Genomic DNA, 13780 nt, shown 5'->3' on the forward strand with positions numbered 1-13780 from the left:
AATAGAAAATAGAGCTGAGGATGTGGCTCAGTGGTTGAGTGCCCCTGTTCAAATCCCAGTACCCACCCCGCAAAAAATATCCCATAGGGGTTGGTGGTAGAGTATTTGACTCGCATGTGCAAGGCCCTGGGTTCCATCCCCAGCATTGTAGGGGGAAATTTTTCCCAGAAATGTTTCTCTTTGTTTGGACTTCCCCCCTCACCATCCTAATCCTTGTTTTGTGGATCTGATTTCTTCTTTCTGATGATATCAATTAGATTAAATTTGCATTCTTCTCTGTAAACTGAATTATCTCTGATGTTTTCCCCCCTCTGGAGTCATGTTTTGTTTGTTTTTGTAATGGCATTGTGACATTCAATCTTTGTAACCAGCCTGGAGATAAAATAGGGAGGACTGATTTGGTACTGGGGATTAAACCCAAAGTGGTCTACTACTCAGCTGAACCCCCAGTCTTTTTTCTCTTTTATTTTGAGACAGGGTCTCACTAAGTTGCTCAGGTTGGACTTGAACCTGCAACATTCCTGCCTCCTGAGTTGCTGGGATCATAGGTGTGTGCCACCGCAGCCAGCATGCTATAATTTTTTATTTTGGTCATTCCCTTGCAAGTTGGAAGACCTCCTCCACTTTTTTAATCATTCAGACCTTCTCCAGGGGGTGTACAGGACTGCTCTAAATGAAATTAGGAAGAATAAACTAAGGATGTTCAACTAAACTCAGTTTCATTTTAGAAATGAGCAGAACACAGAAAGTACAAGTTCCTCTCAACTCCTTAAGAGTGTGGGGGCCCTGCCCAGCTTGGCATTGCCTGAGATCAGGCAATTCTATCTAAATATAGGGCCACTACTGGTAGGGCCACTTGCCTACAGATGTTACATCTTTCAACCTGTGTCTCTACAGGTTATAAAAGGGACATTTTGGCCAAACTTTTCTTCTCTCAAAATTTTTTTTTTGTTCATTCTTGTTTTGAAGTGGAATCTTGCTCTACTGCCCAAGTTGGCCCCAGCCTCCTGGGCCCAGGTGATCCTCCTGCCTCAGTCTCCCTGAGTAACTGGGACTATAGGCGCATGCTATCATGCTTAGCTTGTTTCTCAATTTGTTTAAAATGTAGGCATAGAAGATGGCTACCAGTTCTTGGATCCTCTCAAGAATATATCTGCAAACCAGGAAAAACCCACTGAGAACATTTGGGTGGGGCTAGAATTTATAGGCATGCACAGTTGTCTGGACTTAAGTGATTTGTAGAAGCTCCATATGAGGTCAGGTGGGGTTGACTTTTTAAAAAATTTTTTTAGTTGTAGAGGAATATGATACCTTTGTTTTATTTATTTATTTATTTTTATATGGTGCTAAGGATTGAATCCAGTGCCTCACATGTGCTAGGTAAGTGCTCTACCACTGAGCCACAACCCCAGCCCATGGGGTAGATTTTTAACCATGTAGCCAGAGCAGAAGGCTTTATGCCAACCATGGGTTACTTTGACCTTGGAAGGGAACTGAGGCTTTGTTCACAGGTGAGTGGCTGCTTCTACAGAGGCAGCACAGTCTGAAGCAGGACAGCTTCAAAGAAACTGGGCTTGGATCACTCTGACCTGGGCAACAAAGAAGGAGAAGTCTCAGGATAAAGACTACTAGAGCAACAACACAGAACCACAGTCTGTTATTGCTGATGAGGTAGAAGTAGGATTAGGTCATTTTCAGGTGCCAATGAACAGAATATTAGATTAGCTGCTTTAATGTTGTCATTTAGTCATATTGCTACTGTGTTGAACAATGTGACCAAACATAATTTGGAATGGAAAAGAGGAATGAAAATGAATTTTCAACATTTGGGCTACAGTTATCTTGAAGTAGATTAAGATTCTGTTCTGACCCATTTCAGAGTCTTCTGGGGCAATCTCTAAGCCAGGCTTGTTGCATATAAAAATTGGGCTTGGGCATTTGGGGACTGTGAATGCTCCAATCTTAAACAAAATAGTATGTTTATTTATTGTTTATTAACCTTTCCCTGGGCAAATGATATCTGGAATTAAATTCAAAGTTTCAGTGTAAGACAGCAGATTAGACCACTTCTTTAATACAAAAACTTGAGAGTGTTCAGAGGTCTGAAATATAGTTATCTGGAATATTGATAATCATAATAGCTATCATTTATTTAGTACATATATTACACATGGGTTATCATGGAATTTAAATAAAATCTCATAATTTCATGAACTAGAAATATACCATATTAAGCCCTATGTTGGAGATGAGGAAATTGAGACTCAGTGGGATTCAATATTATGTTGAAAGTCTTCCATCTAGTAAACACAGGATTAAAAGCTTGTATATTTTCCACTTCCCTCCATTACCTTCTTACTTGCATGTGTTTGGACTCAGAGAGGAAAGAAGGTGTTTAGCATGTAACCAAGACTTACTACCTTCATGAAGTTGAAGGTTTATTATTTATTCAAAGAGAAGACTTTGAACCTTAACAGGGGAGCACTGCTATAAAGAATGCAGATGGGAACCTTGCCACACACATACCCTCAGACTCTGTAATAAACACAATTCTTTCAGCTCCCAAGTATGGTAGTCTTTGCAGATTGAAGCAAAGCCTATGAGCTTGTATCTCTGTGAGATCCTCACAGCCAGAAGGTCCAACAGGTTTGGTAAAACAACAAGTGAGAGTAGTTCTATAAAGTGTCATGCAGCTAAAATAAAGGATTGAATTATTTTTTAAAAATTGGACTTGGATAAGAGATATTTTCATGATCCCAAACAAGTAAATAATAACTAAGACTGTTTATTCAGGACTGGCATTGATAAGCAATATAGTGGCGCCCTAGCACTATGTACTGGCTTTTCCATTCCTGGTTGGCTCTAACAGGGAAGCACTTGAAATGCAGATTCCCAGGCTCTACCAGGGATTAATACTTATTGGGCCTGGGGTGGGGCTCCAGTATTGGCACAGTCCTAGATCTGAGGTTCTGCTAAAAGATGCATTTGGTTCTTAAAATGCACAGCCTTTATCAGTAACAGGAAGAACATTTGGTTCTCTGTCTGTCTACTCTTTTTGTTTTGTTTTATTTTGTTTTGAGATGAGGTTTTGCTATGTTGCCCAGGCTGACCTTGAATCCCTGAGTTCAAGTGATCCTCCTGCCTCGGCCTCCCAAGTAGCTGGGACCACAGGTACATGCCACTGCACCCAGCTCTCCTGTCTGCATACTCTTATCAATTAGGGATTCTTGGATATGTATGGATTCTCCACCAAGTGACCTAACATTGAGTGCTCTGTAAGTGCTTGTCCAATGGAATGAATTGTTGGCAGTTTACTTCAGAGGTCTCATTTTTTCACATGTAAAGGGAACAACCCCTAATTACTTAGGCCAGGAACAAGAAAACTTTCAAAATGGATTGCCACATCTGTGACTATTTAATCTCAGAAAAGAATGAAAAGAGTGTAGGTTTCATGAGAAGTGGGGAGAGGTCTATGTCAGCAGGAATGGAGCAATGGAGAAGCATGTATACACAGAAGCCCGGTCACCTGGCCTGGTTGGGTTCTCTGCATAGGCAGAACCAGAAGAGGCCTGAAGGACAGTTCTACTTTTGACAGTAAAGACTCCTATGGCAATAAAAGACAGGAAGAAACCCTGGGCAGTATGGCATGGAGTTGGAAACATGGGGTCTTAACCACCACTCTGTCAGGAAAGCACCTGGGCAAGGTGCTTAGTTTCACTAAAACTCGGGCTTACCATCCCATTTGAGAGAGTTGGACCTGGATGTTTTCCAAATGTTTTGGATGAAGTATTTTGAAGTTGTATGACCAGCTTCCAGTATACAAAAACTTTAAATCTTTATATAAGGACTGGGGTTGTGGCTCAGTGGTGGACTGCTTGCCTAGCACCTGTGAGGCACTGGGTTTGATACTTACCACTGTATAAAAATAAATAAAATAAAGGTATTGTGTCCATCTACAACAAAAAATATTTTTAAATGTCTATATAGAGATAACATCAACAAAATTAGAGGATTAGTGAAGGTCAAAAGATTGTAAACTTGTCCATCAAAGGGGGAATGGTTACATAAATGATGGTGTAGCTACCCACTGAAATATCATGCAGCAATGAAAAGAAACAGAAACTCTATAATATGCTGATATGAAACAAATCTTCAGTTTATAGGTAAATAAGATAGGAAGGTTTGGACCAATGTGTATAGTATAAAAAAATTAAATATATGTATTTATTTATATAAGCTTAGGCACCTTTGGAATAAGAATTTGTAATATCAGTTGCTTTGTGGGTCCTACAAAGCAGAAGGTGGAAAGGAGACTTCTTATCAGATATTCTTTTGTACCTTTTGAATTTCAGAACATGTGGCTGTATTACTTTAGGGATATAGTTGTATTATCTACTAAATCAACAGCAGAAAAATCGTGTGCTAGACTGGCAGAATTCTGAGGGCTTTTTATTTACATTTTGTTTGTTTGTTTTGGTGGTGCTGAGACTGGAACCCAGGACCTCACACATACTAGACAAGTGTTCTACCCAGAGCTATATCCCTGGTTCTTTCTTTTTCCTTTCCTTTCCTTTCCTTCTCTTCCCTTCTCTCCTCTCTTCTCCTCTCCTCTCCTCTCCTCTTCTCTTCTCTTCTTTTCTTTTTTAATCTTAGGACAGTGTCTTGCTAAGTTGTCCAGACTGGCCTTGAACTTGGGATCCTCCTGCCCAAGCCTCCCAAGTGGTTGGGATTACAGCTGTGCACCATCACACCAGGCTTGAATTACTTTGATAATACCATTTGACCATTCTGCAAGTTACTTGTTTGTACATCTTGTAGGAAATCACCATCAGGGATGTCTAATCCTCTTAACATTTGGGATAGCCCCATCCCCACCCAAGCACAATGGTACTGTTTCTGTCTCTCTCTCCTCTCTCCTCTCCCCCCCCCCCCCCCCCTCTCTCTCTCTCTCTCTCTCTCTCTCCCTTCTCCACTCACCCCTTGTCCATTCTCTTGGCAAAGACCAATTTTCCACACAGAATTTATCAATCAGTAACCCAGGACCCATCTCCAAACACTGTGACAAAGATCAGCAATTCCAAGTGGATCTCTGGAAAGACTTTCTGGGTGACAGTGCCCTTTGAACCTTTACAACACTATAATTGGCTCAGCTTTCTGAGCCAGAGGCAGCCCAATCTAACGGGACATATAGTGGGAGGGAGGCAGGATGGAAAAACACAGGGCAAAGAGGGGATGGAATCAGGTGGGGGAAGTGTTCCTGAAATCAGAGTGGGGGACACCTGTGGAAAAAAAAAGGAGTTGGGCTCACCTCCCGCAGCTTCTCCTGGGCCTCAGCAAGGGCTGCTTGCTTCTCCTGAAGTTGGGCCATGGCGGCATTCATTCGGATCCTCTTGGGCTCCACCACCCTATACAGCCGCCCATAGAGCTGTAGGGAGAGAATCAGGCTGTGAGGGTCACCCACTCACCAACCCTCTCGCTCAGAGGGAGGCAGCCGCTCCCCCAGCTTTCTCCAGGCCTGCCTCCACTGCCTCCAGCCACCTCAGCCACTGCTCACCTCCATGGCCCGCACCCACATGCAAAGGGACTTGGCAGCTGAGGAAACACGGCCAATGATATCAGGCTGGAAGTCAGGCTGGGCACAGTAGGCCCCAATCTTCTTCAGCACTTTATCTGAGATATTGTCTTTATCAAAGTGGATCAGTGACTTGATGAAGTTCTGTTCTCCTGTGGATGACAGATGTAGGGGTCACAGCCAGGGGGCCTAGCCTTGTCCTCATTGTCACGCTTCACTGCCACTGGTTAGGCTCAACCAGGCTTCTCCTGGGCTCAGTGCTCTAGGCCAAGATATCTGACCTCCTCCCTAGTTCACCTCTCCAACCTTGCTCCCGTTTCTAGTAACCTTTCAGCCCCTGGGGCCAACACAGTCTTCCCAGCCTTATCTCCCATCACTTACCTTTAACACACTCAGGCCTACACACCATTCTTTCTATATGGTTTGCATTTTCTTCCAGGGCAGAGCAAACCACTGAAATAAAGAATCTGTTTCCCCTTTCCTGATTCTTGTCCCCTTGGGGTTGGGGAGGGGTGCTGAAGACATTTCTTTCCTTAGATTCTGCAATACATTCCTATATCTTTTATATATATGTATTATGTATGTGTGTGTGTGTGTGTGTGTGTGTGTGTGTGTAATTTTTTTAGTTGTTGATGGACCTTTATTTTAGTCATTTACTTACATGTGGTGCTGAGAATCGAACTCAGTGCTTCACCCACACGAGGCAAGCATTCCACCACCAAGCCACAACCCCAGCCCCAATAGCTGTTTCTTTTACTTACAACCAAAGCATCCTAACTGATATTTACACCTTCTTTTTCCTCCTAGGCTTTATGTTCTTGAAGGTCAGTATGCCTCATTTATTGCTCTTTGTGAGTGTCTCATGCACAGCAGTGGATAAATGAACACTGGGTGAACAGAAGCCAATTGCCTCATGGCTCCCTAGCTTACCTAGCTGCCGCTTGGCCTCCGCCCATGTGGGCTCATTGCCCCGAAGAATCATGACTGCTTGCATCACTATCTCCACTTGGGCAGGGGGCCGTCCATAAGACTTGATCTCCCCTATATCCTTCTTGTTCAGAGATTCCAGGGCCTGGGAAAAGGGATTCATTCAGGGATCTGGGTCAGAGTCAACTCAGGCAGTAAGATGCAGGGCCTAGCTGAGGTACCACTTCTTCCTACTTTCCCAGGGACTGAGACAAAGGCCAGCCCCTATTCCCATTCCCAGCACCCATCCTGGCAATAGCCCCTGGTACCCGCATGGCCTCTTCCAGAGCAGGCAATGCCTCCTCTAGATCTTTCTGGGCATTGTCAGCCAGTGCTTGACACTTGACTTCCTCAATAGCGATCTTCTCACTGTGGGCTGTTACAGCCTAAGGATGAAAAGAGAACAAGAGGGTTTTGTCTTTGCTTTGGGGAAAGGTGGGAGGAACAGTGCAGGAAGGATGAAAGAGAAAGCTAAACAAAATTGGAGAAGTGGAAAGAGTTTTTCCTAATGCAGCAACTGATGGGGACTTGGAAGCCTCTTTCCAGAGGACCCTGGAGGAGTGGGGCATAAGGGGCAGGGCTGGGACCTTTTGCTGTTCATCTGCTTCCCTCTTCTGTTGCACAATGATGACCAGGTACTCCTCGCACTGCTTCTGGAACTCGGCCACCTTTTTCTTGGCCTCCTCCAGCTCCAAGGACATCACTTCCACCTTTTGCCTAGTTTCATCAATCTTAAACAGTCCTGTGTGCAACTTATTGATTTGGTCTAGCAGCTCCTGCCTTTTTTCTCCCAGCAGCCTGGGGGAGAGAGCAGGATAAGGTGTGTGGAGAGGCTGGACTCCCAGGAAGTTGGCATCTACATAATCTTCCTTCCCTCTGTGTCTGTTTACTATTCTGTTTCCACTACCACCCCACTACCCTATTTCTTATCATTTCCTGCCTGGATGGTTGCCAACAGCGTCCCAATTGATCATTCTCCTTGTCCTCTGATTTATTCTATACACCACTTTGAAAATCAGTCTGTTAAAGAAAATTTCCATCACACCACTTTTTCTCCTTGAGAATCTCCCACTGTTCCCCACTATGCAGTAGACAAGTGGGCTGCAGTGAATCAGAAAACATGAACCTGTCCGAAGGGGGCAAGTTGTTCCTCACTCCAACCTGGCATTTCCTATGGAAATGAATGGGAGCCCAGGATTGCCACCATTTCTGATGTTTAAACAGAATCTGGATTTTTCTAAGTCTCCAAGGTTTCAAATGTGAACAACTCATTCAGAAAATTTTTAACAGGCAAAAAAAAAAAAAGAAAGAACTTCCTGGATGTTCTCTGGACTAAGTGAGAAAATGTAGTCAAAGGGCTAATCACAGTGAATAACAAATAGAAAACAGAAGGTAGAATGTCAGCCTATGTCCCAGTGAAGGCAGGGGTCATTGGCATATTATAAGTATCTAACGTAGTGCCTAACATATAGTAGGTGCTCAAAAATATACGAGCTAGAGGCTAAGGCAGGAGGATTCCAAGTTTAAGGCCAGACTCAGCAACTTAGAGAAACCCTGTCTTGAAATAAAAACAGGTTGGGAGGTATAGCTCAGTGGTAAAGCACTCCTGGGTTAAATCCCAGTACCTCAAAAAAAAAAAAAAAAAAAAAAAAAAAAGGCTTTTTTTTCACCTTGATTAAAATATTAAATCCAAAGAATGGATTTACATTTATCATATTCATCAGAGCAAATTATTGTTGTGCTATGTATATGAAAAGACACTCAGCAACTTAATGAATAAATATAAAACTGGTGGGAACTTTGGTATAATATTGTGCTTTAAAATATTGTGGTATAAAATCGTGCTTTAAAAACAACTCATTTTCTGAATGAGTTGTTCACATTTGAAACCTTGGAGACTTAGAAAAATCCAGATTCTGTTTAAACATCAGAAATGGTGGCAATCCTGGGCTCCCATTCATTTCCATAGGAAATGCCAGGTTGGAGTGAGGAACAACTGCCCCCTTCGGATAGGTTCATGTGTGTGTGTATATATATATATATATATATATATACACACACACACACACACACATATATATATGAAGAACATATATATGGAACATACATATGGTCCACATGGCACACAGCTTCTAAAACCCTTGGAATCTTCAATGTAATGTGTCTTTTGTATGTTAGTGAGATGAACTGAGGGCTCTTGGATAGCCTCAGGTTAGGGACTGGCTACCTGGGAATCAATCCTGTGATTAGAGGGTTGGAACTTCCAGCCCCACCCCCTGACCTCCAGGTGGAGAGGGGCTGAAGGTCGAGATGATCAGCAGTGGCCCTTGAGTTCATTGGTCCTGCCTATGTATTGAAGCCTCCATAAAACCCAAAAGGGAAGGCTCAGAGAGCCTTCAGGTTAGTGAACATCCCTGTACTGGGTGTGGACAGAAGCTCCTCTGCTTGAATTCCTTAGGAACTTCACCCTATGTTCATCTGTATCCTTTAAAATATCCTTTGTATCATGTTTAATTATAATGTACCAATAGAACTATGAGAAAAAATATCCTCTATAACAAACTGGCAACAGTAAATGTTTCTCTGAGTTCTATGAGCCACTCTAGGAGATCATGGGAAGCCATGATTTAGAGTTAGCTGGGAAGAAGCACAGGTGAAAACAACCTGGGGCTTGGGACTGGCACATGAAGTGGGGAGCGGTCTCGGGGGACTGACCCCTTAACCTGTGGGATCTGACTCTAACTGCAAGTAGACAGTGACAAAATTGAACTGGGTAGTAAGACACCCAGTCAGTATCCACTAGAAAACTGTGTGGTATGTGGGGGAAACACAATGCACATCCAGTGTTAGCTGTAAAGTACTGTGTTGAGTGTAGGAGGAGGGAACATACTTTGTTTTTGTTTTTTTTCTGTCCCATACAGGCAGCAAGCCTAGAAGACATCAAAGGCAGAGATGAAAAGACTAAGTATATCACAGCAATGTTCCAATCACATTATGATCAGAAAAAGAAAAATATCATTCAGAAAATAAGGGCAGAGAGGATGTGGAGAAGGTTCATAGCCTGGGGAGCATGATCAGGGCACTCCAGTGACAGACTCTCCCACCTAAGCTCCAACTCTTTCTCATTAACTTCTGGGGCAGAACTAAGACCCTTTGCATCTGACCATCCCACCTTAGCACCCAGGTCCCCAAGCCTGTCCCCTTGGTCAGTTCCTGAATATTTCCCATAACACCATTTCATCAGTTTCCTTCCTAAGACACCACATTCCTGGCCCTCCACCCACTGCTCTTCTTCATACTTCTTATATCCAGACACCAGTTCCAGGTAGTTGGTGGGGGTGACATAGTTGTATCTCCGCAGTTGCAACAGCATCTTCTGAGAGTACCGAGCCACTGACCAGTGCATAGTGACAAAGATCCAGGCCACCTTCCTGTGGATCTGAGGCCAAAGACAGAGAATGAAAGATAAAGGAGATAGAAAGGAAGTGGGAGGCAGGTCCGAGGCGTGATGTGGAGGAGAGGCTCACATTCTCTTGTGTCCCCAGGTCCACTCCCACAAGGTACTTCTCAGCCACCTCTAGCAGGGCCTCTTGGGGCCATTCTGAGAACCAGTTGATGGTTGTACCATTCACCAAGGCTGGGTACTGGCGGATCCAGTTCCTGTGGAAGGGTTTAAAGAGACAATGAAGCCTATTCCCAATGTAGCCTCCAGTTCCTATCTTTAAAGCTGAAGAGCATCCCCCTGCTTTCCAGGAACTTTTTAAACACCCCATCCTCTTGCAAATTTGGTCCCCTTAGAGCTAGTCCAGCATAGCATTTAGAAACAGGCTCTGAGCCAGGTGCAGCGACACACACCTGTAATCCCAGTGACTCAGGAAGCTGAGACAGGAAAATTGCAAGTTCAAGGCCAACCTCAGCAATTCAGAAAAGCCCTAAGCAACTTAGGGAGATCCTGTCTCAAAATAAAAAATAAAAAAGGGCTGGGGATGTAGCTCAGTGGTAGACTGACCCCGGGTTAAATTCCCACTACCAAAAAAGAAGAAGAAAGAAACCGACTCTGGGGTCAGAAAGTTCTGGATCCACACTTCTAAGGTGTGGATCTTGAACAAATATTTATCCAGCCTTTTTGAACATTGCTTTGCTCATTGCTATAAGGGACATAACAATACAAACTAAGGTTGTTGGGGAATTCAATGAAGTAAAACATGTAAAATGCTTAGCATAGCTCCTAGCATATGATAACTATACCATATGCCATAATATTAAAATCAACAATGGACAAGGCACAGTGGCACATGCCTACAATCCCTATGACCCAGGAAGCTGAGGCAGGAGAATTTCAAGTTCAAGGCCAGCCTCAGCAACTTAGTAAGACCCTGTCTCAAAGTAAAAATAAAAAAATCTGGGGATGTGGCTCAGTAGGAGAGCACCTCTGGATTCAATCCCCAGTACCAATACATATATACATACAGACATACATACATACATACATACATACTGCTGCAAAATAAAAGAAAAACAAAAAATGGTAACCCAAATTATCTTTCTATACATGTATTTGTCTTTCTTTCTTTTCTTTCTTTCTTCTCTCCCTCTCCCTCTCCCTCTCTTTCCTTCTTTCTACTGGGGATTGGACCCAGGGGTGCTTTACCACTGAGTTACATCCCCAGACCTTTTTATTTTTATTTTGAGACAGGGCCTCGCTAAGTTGCTGAGCCAGGCCTAGAATTTTCAACCCTCCTGTCTCAGTCTCTTAAGTCACTGGAATTACAGGTGTGCACCACTATGCCTGGCAATGTGTGTGTTTTTAAGCACACACACACACACACACACACTTAAACATGAAAACAACTAATCAAAAAAAATTTTTTTTTAAATTTTTATATCACCAACCAAAAGTATAAACTCCAGCCACAACCAAAGAGATGGATGACTTCCATTTGGGCCATGGGGATTTCCTAAAAGAAGGCACAGTCTATGGGAAGGAGATGGGGCAGAGCCAGGTGGGAAAGCAACACTGCTATTCATGACATTAACTTCCAGAAGGCATGGAAGGCCAAAATGGGGAGGGGACCACATGAGGAGCCCTACGGGCCATAGAAGAAGGTTATAAGAGAAATCACCTGAAGGGGTCCCCCACAGGGCTGAGGCAGAGCACAATGTGCAGGTTGTTCCGCACACGCTCGATGAAGTAGGCGAAGAGGCTGTCTGAGGACTCAGGCACTTGCTCTGCCCGGGCCTGATCTATGATGTGCGTCTGGATCTGGAGAAGCCACACAGAATTAAAGGGCTGAAATTCCCATAACAGCATCAGTAGGCAGCAGTTTAGGCTGTACTGACCAGGAGTGAGGTTTAAAGTAGCCCTGCCCAGTTATCACTCCCTGGAGGGAAGATGACTGAAGAGGAACTGTCCTTAAATCTCCCGGGGATGGTGGGGGTGCCAGAAGATATTCTGGATCTATGGTTCCTCAGGTGTTAATTAGAAAGGCCAAAAAACCAACTGGTGTGGAAGGAATCATACCTCCTCAAATTCATCAGCCTTGTAGAGATTGGGGACCTCCCCTGAGCTGAGGATGTTGTTTATATCCTCTAGGAAGGATTCGTCAGCAATTTGGGTGTCCACAAAAAGGAAGGATGTGGTCTTGAGCTCTATCCCAGCCTGGCGATACAGACACTTGATATCTAGCCAGATGAGAGAAGGAGAAAAGAAGAGAAACCAGACTCACTTCAGATTCACTATTCTGCCCTTGGTTTCTCTTCTGAGATTCAGGAACCCTCCCCCAGCCCACAGCACATGCAACACTGTCCTGTACCCAACACACTCAAGCCAGATGCATCTCACTCTCTGGCTTTCCTCTCTCCTGCCTTGTCATTGCAAGTACTGAAGCATCTCATTTTTCACTCCAAGCCCCAACCCTCCTCTGTTTCAGAAACCCAGCTGTTCAGTACCATCTCGGAACTCTTGCTTCCGATAATGTTTGGTGACCTCAATCTGGAAGGTGTCATAATCGCAGATGGATGAGGCCAAGCGGGCTAGACTCTGGCGTCCACTGCCCCCAATGCCCACCAAGAGCATGTTGCCCCGAGGCTGTCCAATCACCCGCACGATCCGTGTGACTGAGGACCAAGGTAAAGGTAATGAATTGACTGAAAAACTCAGAGGACCTCCAAGCCCCTGGCAAGGGATAAAAAAAACATGAAACTTAAGTGGATGCACCAGGAGGGCTGAGAATGCCCAGAGAGCAACTCAAACTTTTAACCTTCTCTTTGTGCATGAAACACCTATCGACACAAGGTCATTTGGGGCCAGAAAGCAGGACAACTTTTGGGACCCAGTTTAGGAGAGACATGGGAGGGAAAATCTATTTTCTTAGAAATTCCCTATAATTGGGATGGTGGAGGAGGGACTGGGAGTAGCAAATGCTCACTGTGTTCAATGGCCTCTCGGAAGAGCACTAGCTGCATTGGCACAACAGAGGGGGACAGATTGTAATCATTTAGTGCTGTCTCCATGGCTGTCTTTAGTACTGTCAGATCTGTCAGGTCTTCATATACCTTGGGCTCCTTCAGGAAGTCCCCTGTGCAAGGGAAGAGGGGGCATCAGTCTCCAGTGTCTGGTCCTCCCCAGAGCTCCCCTAAGGGTCCTCAGCATCAGGACTTCATGTCCTGTGACCCTCCTTCCAACCCTAACCTCCTGAGAATCATAGTCCTACAACAGTCACAGCTCCCAGCTCACCAAAGATGGGAGGACGTTTGTTGGGACAGAGATTATGAAATGTAAGGTCAAAGAAGGAGCCAAGTTTGTCACTTATGATGCCCACAAAGGCTTCCATGTCTGTCGCATCAACCAATCGATCAGAGAAGACTCTGTTGGGAGGCAATTGGGATCAGATCTGAGACTAAGGAGAAGAATCGTTCTGGGGAAGAGAGAGATGGGCCAGGGGAGAAGGAGGGTAAGGTTAGGAGCACGGTTGAGGAAGACTGAATCTGGTCTAGACACACTCCTGTCACCTGAAACATTCATGAATCCAGAGTCGTGTGATGCTGGACTTGGTATCATGGAAGTCCTTGTTGGCTCTAAGCATGCCCTGGAATACCTAAGGAAGAGAAGCGACTGTTGAGGTAGAGGGAGGAAACAGAGTCCCTGCAGGAGTTTTGGAGGTAAGGCTTTGGGTGTGCAGTTTGCTATGGATTCTAAGGCTTTTGAGAAAAGATGCTTCCAAGGAGGCAAAAAAGGCCAGG

At 44.3% G+C, this 13780-nt stretch overlaps 1 protein-coding gene across 10 annotated transcripts in view; it reads right to left on the reverse strand.

The window, feature by feature from the left end:
- Dnah2 (dynein axonemal heavy chain 2) overlaps positions 1–13780 on the reverse strand; it is a 110433-nt gene that overhangs the window by 21723 nt on the left and 74930 nt on the right. For 9 of the 10 annotated variants that reach the window (XR_007107928.1, XM_047547328.1, XM_047547329.1 and 6 more), the window contains 13 exons: positions 13550–13635; positions 13275–13405; positions 12967–13116; positions 12488–12655; positions 12060–12220; positions 11662–11801; positions 10066–10198; positions 9838–9977; positions 7126–7336; positions 6808–6924; positions 6503–6644; positions 5555–5724; positions 5309–5425 (listed from right to left, as the gene is read on the reverse strand). Coding sequence is in view for 8 of the 10 variants with exons in the window: in XM_047547328.1 (XP_047403284.1) it covers positions 5309–5425; positions 5555–5724; positions 6503–6644; positions 6808–6924; positions 7126–7336; positions 9838–9977; positions 10066–10198; positions 11662–11801; positions 12060–12220; positions 12488–12655; positions 12967–13116; positions 13275–13405; positions 13550–13635 (1866 nt within the window). In the remaining 2 variants the exon portion in view is untranslated. Of the gene's footprint in view, positions 1–5308; positions 5426–5554; positions 5725–6502; positions 6645–6807; positions 6925–7125; positions 7337–9837; positions 9978–10065; positions 10199–11661; positions 11802–12059; positions 12221–12487; positions 12656–12966; positions 13117–13274; positions 13406–13549; positions 13636–13780 lie in introns of those variants that run through there. The other variant, XR_007107929.1, reaches the window with a different exon arrangement.

This window comes from Sciurus carolinensis, chromosome 3 (genome assembly GCF_902686445.1).
Source record: "Sciurus carolinensis chromosome 3, mSciCar1.2, whole genome shotgun sequence".
Classification (NCBI taxonomy): domain Eukaryota; kingdom Metazoa; phylum Chordata; class Mammalia; order Rodentia; family Sciuridae; genus Sciurus; species Sciurus carolinensis.